At 42.3% G+C, this 9699-nt stretch overlaps 1 protein-coding gene across 1 annotated transcript in view; it reads left to right on the plus strand.

Annotated features, from left to right (window-relative positions):
• Positions 1-9668, plus strand: part of GLG1 (golgi glycoprotein 1) — a 79122-nt gene extending 69454 nt beyond the window's left edge. Inside the window, exons 21-26 of the mRNA XM_065028967.1 lie at positions 116-258; positions 488-589; positions 1235-1342; positions 1927-2047; positions 3942-4048; positions 4508-9668. Of these exons, the coding sequence (XP_064885039.1) occupies positions 116-258; positions 488-589; positions 1235-1342; positions 1927-2047; positions 3942-4048; positions 4508-4675 (749 nt within the window). The 3' untranslated portion in view covers positions 4676-9668. The remainder of the gene's footprint in view (positions 1-115; positions 259-487; positions 590-1234; positions 1343-1926; positions 2048-3941; positions 4049-4507) is intronic.
• Positions 9669-9699: the final 31 nt, after the last annotated feature.

The raw sequence follows: 9699 nt of genomic DNA on the forward strand, positions 1-9699 counted from the left end.
TATTGGTGGTACAGTGTAATCCAGGGAATTTCTGTTAAATCTCTATTGGAGTGTTATGTTTTGTAATCTGAAGAGATGTGTACTTCAATGAAGTTTTGTTGTCTTTCCCGGTTAGATTACCGCTTAAATCCAGTGCTCAGGAAGGCCTGCAAAGCAGACATACCGAAATTCTGCCAAAATATCCTGAATAGAGCCAAGGATGATACAGAGTTGGAAGGACAAGTCATCTCATGCCTGAAGTTGAAATACGCAGACCAGGTGAGTGGAGCTGGAGCATGCAAATGAGAAACTGGGCTGAGCGACACTCAGTGAGTGGCAGATCAGACTTGGGCTTGTGGTTGTTCAGTGTATGTAACAGGCTGCACATGATTGAGGTTTTATGCTCCTATACAAGTATTACAAAATACATAGATATTAAAATGCAAGGTGATTGATTAATGAAAATAGAGGTCATTGAGTTGGGTTAATGACTTTCTCCGCTTAATAGCGTCTCTCTTCAGACTGCGAGGACCAAATTCGAGTGATAATCCAGGAATCGGCTCTTGATTATCGGCTGGATCCCCAACTTCAGATGCACTGTTCTGAAGAGGTAGGGGTAGTAGCTCCACAGCTGCTCTTTCAGAATGAAAACTCCCTTCATGGAAAAGATTTTGTTTCTTAAAAGATGAACTATCCTGATAATTAAACAAAAAAACCCTTTGAACAGCTTGTAACTAGTCAGGTTCTCTGCTTGTGACTTTTGCCCAACATGCAAGAATTCCAGTTTCCTGTGCAGTGCTAATATGAAGATAATTTTTTCATCTGGGATCTCATCAGTACTTGTGACTATGGAAAAATACCGCTTTCCTGTTGTAAAAAAATCTGTGTGTGTTCTCTGGTGTTGTCAGCCTTAACTGGAACACAGTCAGATCGTTGAGCTTTCATTTCTGATTGCCAAATCAGTCGTGCCTCAAATATTGCTTATTTCATATCTTAACATTACTTCTATTCAGGTTTTCCCCCCTGCATTCCTCCTCAGTGCATCAATATTGACTTCTTACTGTTGGGTTTCAAAGGGTTTGCATATTGCATGAGCCAGACTGCATTTGGCTCTGGGGATTCTGGAGGTGAAGTATCTCATCACGTGTTCTCTAACTGTGCCCTGTGATGAACTAATGTATTTGAGATATAAATGTGCTAGAAGACAGAATGATTGTTCTGAGTGACTTCTGTTAAAATACCTTTTTCAAAATAGATTTCCAACTTGTGTGCAGAAGAAGCAGCAGCTCAGGAGCAGACTGGGCAGGTGGAAGAATGTCTGAAAGTAAATCTGCTGAAAATAAAAACTGAAATGTGCAAGAAGGTAAAGGAAATAAATTGAATGTGCTCTAAAAGGCACCTCATCCCTGGAAAAGTCTGTGATTTTTCCAAATCACAGCCCAGGCCATGTTCTAACTAGTATGAAGCCAGAGCTCTATAAATTTCCGTACACATCTCAGTTCTGGCCTGCAGCGATTCAATTCAATTTCAATTTGCCAGTGAAAATTGTGCCGACAATGCCTCCTTTCCAATCCCAGGCTTGGATCCTTTCTTGATTATGGTTGCCAAAGATTCTTGTTACTAATCTGTTTTCTGTTGCTGTCTCTATTGCTTCCCGAGTGCTGGGTGCGGCCAAGGGCTGTATGCCCTGTGACTGTGGCACCTTATTTCAGTTCTAACTGAAGTAACCCTGGCATATTGACTTTGTATTTTAGATTAATGTGGCTATTTTAATGAATGTAACTGTGGTAACCCTTAAAAGCCAGGACGTTTTATCCAGCCTAAAGCAGCATTCATAGCCTCACTCGAGGACAGTGCTGTTTTTTCTCATGATCTTGGATTTTTAAAAAATTATGCACCTTTCAGAAACATTGAGCAGTATGAGTTTTGTCATTTCCCGCTCCCCAGGAAGTGCTCAACATGCTGAAGGAAAGCAAAGCAGATATATTTGTTGACCCAGTGCTTCACACAGCCTGTGCCCTGGACATCAAACACCACTGTGCTGCCATTCCACCGGGGAGAGGACGCCGTAAGTGCTTGTACTTTACTTGTATAACCTCTCAGTCCTGAGGGCCTTAATGCTGGCAAGAGAATGCAGCTTATCCTAAGTACCAGGTCTTTCCACCAGTTCTCCGTGGGTAATGAAGTGCAGTGGCTGCAGAGGTGGTAGATGCCACTAGAAGATGGCTATCAAGAACTCCTTCCTTGTGTCAGAGGTGGGACCGGCTCTTCAATCCTGGTATCTGTGCAGCCTTATCTGTAAATCTAATGAGTGTATTTAGTATTCCATCATTCATATGATTACTCACAGTAGCGTGTGATACCAGATCCATAACCCTTCTATAAAGTCCCTTCTCAGTTAAATCCCATTGAAAATGAGCTCTTAATACACATGGACTGAAGTACACGGACTCATTTTTCTGCAAGGTTTATTTCCCACTCTCTGTCAGCTTCACACAAGATACAGCTCCCAAGCTTGCTTATGATAGTGTTACACCAGACTGCATCAAAAGCTTCCCTGTAAAGAAGCTGCTTCTCTTACAGAAGTGAATCAACTTGGTTTTACAAGATTCATTCTTAGCTAATCCCCTTGGTCCTTCTTTCTTTATGTCAGTCTTTGTCCATAGTTGGCTTGTTTCAGTATTTTTGACAGGCAAAATTAAACTGAAGTCCTTTGATCCTATTTTTTATTCTCTACTTAAATGTACTGGTTTTTTCTTTTCAAACATTACAGAGGTAGGTAATCTTTACTACATTCTCTAAGTTCACTCAGCAGCTAAAGGTTCTGAGACTTCATCAACTGTTCCAAGTCCTGTAAGACTGAGTTCAGCAGGTTCAGACCACTTGAAACATAAGTATTTCCTAACCCGTTATATTCCTGTTTGAGGTTAAGCTCTTGCACTTTGTTACAATTACGTTAGCTAACTGGATCGTCTGTATGGCTGTTTAAGGAAAGCTAGTGGAAAAAAAGGTTCTGAACTTTCCCATCTTTCTGAGTTTAGATGGCATTAAAAATAGCAGCCAAGTCTTTTCCTGATCATTGTCTTTCATGCTGGTTACTGAATGCCTTTCTGAAATTCTGGGTATCCTCTATTTATTCCTGTTTTGTCATAGTTCTTTTGATGTGTGTTCTGATGTGTTTGCACTGGAGGGTGTGCGGAAGTCTGTAGCTGAGGGATCTGACTCTGAGTGTTTGAACTGACAATTGTATTTTAAAAGTGTGGAATTAGTTTAAAATTTGCAGCCTGTTTGCTATGAACAAAACTCTTCACTGCAAAGCAAAAAGCATCTAATTAGGAATTATTAAAGTAAGGTGGTGTAAGCATAAAATACAAAATTTCATGTCGATGTCTCATACGAGCATATAAAAGAGCTTATGAGTTAACCAAGCTACTCTGTAGGCACCCAGAACGTTGTGATCCCATTTCCTTTGCACAGGACTGTGCAAAAACTCAGGAAGTTAATCCCTTCCCAAACATTTTGTTGATCAAAAGAAACTCTTAACAAGCCTAAGGAGATAACACTCTCTGTTTTCCTGAGCTGAATTTGATCTTCTCTCTAAAGGATAGTGGCACAGAATTTAGAGTATAGCCCATTGAAGGTGCAAACATGTAAAATATTTATAAAATCTTATGTAAATCGCCTGATGGATACACATCTTGGATATGTACTGTAATTTATTTTTGGAAGTCAAAATTCCTTATGCCTCAAAATTTAATATTAATAATGAATCTTGGTGAAACTGCTAGCTTCAAGGGTACAACACAGCTTTGTGTATAGTCTGTCAGGCTGGCTAGTCTGTTCAGAAAGCCATGGGACCATCAGCCTTTGAGAATTGAAGTGTTCCTTTCCAGCAGCCTTTCTGTAGCATGTTGTTGAAGCCACCGTCTCCACTTTGTAACACCATTTTCTGTGTCTTACAGAAATGTCATGCTTAATGGAAGCTCTGGAAGATAAGCGTGTGAGGTTGCAGCCTGAATGCAAGAAACGCCTTAATGATCGTATTGAAATGTGGAGCTATGCTGCAAAGGTGAATAATTAAAGGATTTCCTTTTTTTTGTGTTGGATCTTTGTTGTGAGCCATTTGTGAAAAACTTCAGCTGTAATGAAATTCTTGTCTCTGAATGAAGTTTAGCATGTCGAGTTTGGTCCAGAAAAACTGAAATTTGGTCTCCTTTTTTGAACTTGTCTATCTTACTCTCTCAGTGTCTGGAATGCATCTTCAACAGCGCAGAATCAGAATGTTTTGTGCACACAAGGCTTGGTCAGGGGCAGTGAAATGGGGTCAGCAGAACTTGTATTATGACACTGTCTCCTGAGCAGCAGTTCCCTTGAATGAGTTGTTGCAGTCCTGCTTGTTTGTGGTTCAGGCCAAGTCTGATGATGACAGGAGGCAATAGTGGTACCAGAGACTAAACCTGATCAATGCCAAGGCTGAGAGTCACAGGGAAAGCACTGCTTGGCTCAGTTATTCCCTTCTGTCTTCCAGGTTGCCCCAGCAGAAGGCTTTTCTGACCTTGCCATGCAAGTTATGACCTCTCCATCCAAGAATTACATACTGTCTGTGATCACGGTCGGCATCTGTGTACTCTTCCTCATCGGCCTGATGTGTGGACGCATCACCAAGCGGGTGACAAGAGAGCTCAAGGACAGGTAGAGCCTGGATTGCCTGCTGAAGAAATGCCTGCCCAGTGCCCAGTTTTGTACAGCCCTCCTCTGTATAGTCTACCCACCCCCTCTTGTGAGAGGAGAATAAAAAGAAAAAAAAAAAAAAAAATTAGAACAGCAGCAGGTGTTGGCTCAGTTTTCCCATCCTGGATCTCATCCACAGCATCTTCATCCTATGAAAGTTTGTGTGCAACATTGGCAGCCCAGCCAGCAGCTTTTGTTACCCCTTTGTTAGCAGACTCTCGTTTACCTGCCTGTAGACAAGTCTCTATTGTACTGTTGGAACTGCCTTCACTCTCAAATCAGACTGATATGACCTGCAGCTCAAGCAGTTTTTAAGTAAATTTTTAAAGAAAGACATATATCTGCATACCGACTACATGATTTAGGTAATGGTTCATACTGAAATCTTGTCATCCTCTGTGGCTGGGTGAAATTGAGGCAGGAAATTGAAGGGTAAATTTCATCTTACACCACAGTTGGCCTTGTTTTGGACATCTTGCTGATCTTATGTAAAGCATCTTCAGAGCATAGTCTTGGACAACCTAAAAATACCAGTCACTGGTGTCATCTTCTAGTGAATATCCTGCTTTTGTTGCTGTGGATTTATTTTGGCTGAAAAGATGTCCTCCCTTTCTTCCTCTGCCACTCGCGAGATAGAATAAAATACTGTCCAGGATCAAATACTCATGTGAGCTGTACAACTTGTATTTCAGTAGATTGAAGACACGGTGTAGACGTGAGGCACGTGGAGCCTGTCAGTAGTGCACAGCACTGCTGTCGGGCCACTAAGTGCCGTAATCAGTTACTTGGTCAACTTTTTCATTAGGGATGATGCAGTATAATTCTAACACTCCTTTTATTTTTCCTTGCTGCTGCTAAGCTATTACTCTTCCGAATTAACTATCTGCAGATGATATGGACACACTGGCAATACGTTGCTTTGTCAGTGATGCAGAAAGCGACTGAACACTCAATGCTTTGTCTGTACAATGGTTACCTGTGGGCTAGTGCAGTGGTTTGTAACTGGTCCATCTGGGTCTTAATGATTTGAATAGTAGCGCTGAAGAGTGTTTTTAATTTCCACAAGTACAACTGATACAGATAGCAACTGGTGTTGGCTGGGATGTAGGACACAGTTGCTGGACCTGAAGGCCAAGCAGGAGTGGATGGAAGGATTATAGTATTGTGTGAAAGGCAGAAACATTTGGATCTTTGAGGCAAGTAGCTTTCACATTATTACCATCAGTGTGTGCACTTAAACTATATATAATTACAATTCCAGAACCTTCTACTTATACCAGAAAGCCTGAAGAAGTTGTTTTTAGAAAAGCTGCACCAGCAGTTGTGGCCTCTTCTTACCTGAAACATGAGGAGAGGTCGAGTGTGCTGGTGAAATCCAGAAGTGACTGCACGAGAGTCCACGTGTACAGTAGAATATATTTTATTATTTTTCTAGATGTGCTCATCTGCATTTGCTGCAGTAAAAATCATGTGCCTGAAAGTGTCCAACTTGATGCTTGAACCATAACTTTGTTTTCTCACTCAGTGTGCTGCTAGGTAAGACCTGACACTTCCAGTTCTCTGCGTTGTTCTCTAGAACAATAGAGGTGGTTTTGAGATACTTTGGAGTGTGGACCAGCTGATTCTGATGCTGCTGCTTGTACAGAATGGCATATACAAAATACTGTGAGCTTTTGCTGCAGCTGAAGCTTTGTGCAAACATAGCTTCATCCCACTCTGAGGATGGACAGCAAACTATTATACAGTTTTAGACTTACTACACTAGTGAGTCTTTCACAGACACTTCTGGTTTTATATCAAAGTATTATGAACACAAGGCAAGCAGTAGAGAACATCTGAGCAATGAAGGTTCAGTGGGGAATTAGTGCATGGCAGGATTCCAGTTAAGTGATTAGTTAGAACAGAAATTAAGCCTAAATTCTTTTCTCACCCCTCTTCCCTGGTGCTAATGGAGCTTAACTGGCCCTCTGTCAATGTGAAGTAGAAAGAAGAGGAGGAGTTGATCGTGTCTCTTGAGGTAGCACAGGTCTATAACGCCACAAATGTTAATTTGGCAATTAGAAGTGTGTGTTGTTTCACTTGATAGGGTGCTGAAATTACTGCGGTGTGTTCGCAGAGCGGCCGGCGAGAGAAGCTCGGTCTTTGTGCAGCCTCGCTTGTTTGGCACAAGTCCTGCTTCTCAAAATGTCTATCAGGCGTAATTAAATTGCTATTAGAAGGCTTTTTTAAACTGTTGTGACTTTTTCAAAAGGCGTTTTGTAGCCTGATTAGCTTGAAAAGCCTAATTAGATGGTTTATTGTCTAGAACTAGCATCTTCCACTAAATTCCAAAAGATACTGCAGTGAATATTGTAGGTTTGTAGCCATAGTCCTGAATGTAAACCCTGTTGAGCGCTGGAGATGACTTTCTTTGCTGTCAGATATAAGACTTTCTGGTTTCTTTGCTTTTGAATTTGGAGGAGGTTAAGATAAGGGTGCCTGGAGCGCTGCGTTAGGAGTCTGGTCTGTGGTGTTTCTGACTGTCGGCACGCTCACCTGAGAATTCCATTTCAGTGCACACATGCTCTGGGATGGTGTTACAGGTGTGTGTCTGGAAGCTGTCTGAAGCAAAAACAGGGTACTAAATTCATTTCTGCATGATTCCCTTGGATGTTGTCACTGTAATGGTACAAACCCACCTGTTAAAGGTATTACACTGGCAAAGAGTTCAGGATGTTTTATAGTTGAGTGTGACGTTCTCAATTTAAAATGAGGCCTCCTGCCACTGCTAATGGCCAAATTTGCCTTTTTCTTGATTAGAAATCTGCCAGTCCCGGTCTTGAGACATCCTCCTCCTTTTCACAAATACTTAGTGCAGAAAAAGCGCAGAAAGCCCACACAAGTACTTGTCCAAAAATAACCTGCTTATGCTGTTGCAAACGCAACCCCTGGCCTGCAGGTAACCATTTTCCATTGCAAGGAAAGGAAGAAATGGTTGTAAGAAACACTGCTGCTGCTTTGGACTCCAGGAAACCTTTTTAACTACTTTCATCTAATCGAGAGTACTAGGAATAGGTGCCATCAGCCAAGAGACGCGTGTTGGTGTGGTAAAACCTGGGGTACTCCTTCCTCTTTGTGACCCTTCCCTCTTGCTGGAGAAGGCTGCCTTCCACAGAAGGCAATTTGGGAGGTGTTTGGGGTTTGTTTTTTCCCTCCTTGTCATCACAAAACGTTCTCTTGAGGAGCATATTCTTGGCACAGTGATCCTGCTGCTGTAAGGGTTAACGAGTTGTTTCCTAAACGATGGTACGTGTTTAGATGATATGGGTAAGGGGGACTGTGTATGACATGCACCTCGTGACTTCACTCCTGCTAGTCTGTTAGTGTTCATTCTTGTGGACCTTAATAAGCTTATTTATTGTTTACCTAGTGGGTCTAATCAAGTCCTTTTGCTGAGTTTCAGCTTGGGATTCTCCTGCCTCGTCTCTGCCATTAAGGTTGCTGGAGTAACTCATCTGGGTAGGAACAAAATTCCTGGCACTTCAGGTACTGTCCAGCGAGCTGAGTACCCATGTGTCTGTGTCACTGCAAAGGGCTGGAAAAGCCCTGGTGAAGTTCAGATAATTCTGTAACAAAATCGAAGCATTTCATCCATAATCAGTTAAAAATTTGTGCTGGAAAGAATCCGCAGTGAGCATATTGTGTGAAAAATAATGGAGAGGGGTGAATGTCTATAAGAACAGAAAACTGTGGGTGGGCACAGAGGGAAGAAATGTGATAAGCCAGAGAGGGATCACCCGGATCCTGTAATGTTGTGGAGGAATTGTGTTCAAGTTGGATGGTGACTTCTGTTAAAACACAACTTTTATTATTTAGTTGGAAGAAGATTGTAGTACTTTTTACGTTATCAGTTTTGCTTAAAAAAGGTAGTTTTGAGTTGTGTGTGTGTGCATGAGTGTGGTATGAAACCGGAACATTTCACCCAGCACTTCTGTCCCTTCTTGAGATACAGCTCTGTGGACTCAAACAGCTGCAGTGTCGGTTTGTATTAAAGTACATCCTTAATTATGGGGTTCAGAACCTTCAAGGCAGCTCCCAGGTACTGATTTTGCGCCTTCTCCCTGCTCGGAGGCCAAACCAGTGGAAGCCAACTCGCTTCCACCGCTGCGTCGTGATTAGAGGGGACCCAAATTACCCGTGTACATGAGAGAATTCAAGTGGTGCAGCTGTTTGGCCGGTACTGGTGGAATTTTGCACCATTATCGACTTGTGAAATGCTGCCTGTGTGGGACAGGGAGGAGCAGTCACATATTGCCGCTCACTGGCCAAAGGCAGATTGCCGTTTTCTCCTCCACAACACCCGAGTTTCATTCCATAGTTGACCAAAAGCAAGAGATCCCTTCCTGGGTGGATTGCTGCACCCCGAAACCCCACTGACCCTGATATTTACTGAGTAGCTGTTGTGTAGCTCTGACCTTGGAAGTGCTGAGCTGGGAGAGGTGGGACTGTCACCCACAGACACTTGTGCCACGTGGGGTGATCAGAGGCTGTGACTGATGTTGGTGTTGGGCTGGGAAACGTAGCAGGGAACCCAGAGCTGGGATTTTGGGGGGCGGTTCCCCAGCACACCCGCCATTCCCCAGGATGGCACTGCAGCCCCCCAGTGTACAAACATCCAGCGGGTTCCTGTTGTACAGCAGAAGCTGTTTGAACTTAGTCTCTTTTTTTTAATTATTATTATTATTATTATTATTTTAAAATGTGACATTAAGGAGACTTTTTTTTTTGTAAATTGTTTTCCCTTTCTGTGTATAAATCCTGGCCGCTCCTCGTTTTGGTTCGTTTGGTTTGGTTTTTTTTTACATGTCCATGCTGTGTAATTTTGAGATGTTACTGAGATTCTGAACATAATGTGCATTTTTTTTCTTTCTGTACAGATGAAATGGGAGAATTTAATAAAAAGAGTCTGCAGGTTTTTACTTGTTGTACTTTATTTCTTAGGGCTGGTCG

The sequence above is a fragment of the Columba livia genome, chromosome 13, assembly GCF_036013475.1.
Source record: "Columba livia isolate bColLiv1 breed racing homer chromosome 13, bColLiv1.pat.W.v2, whole genome shotgun sequence".
NCBI lineage: Eukaryota > Metazoa > Chordata > Aves > Columbiformes > Columbidae > Columba > Columba livia.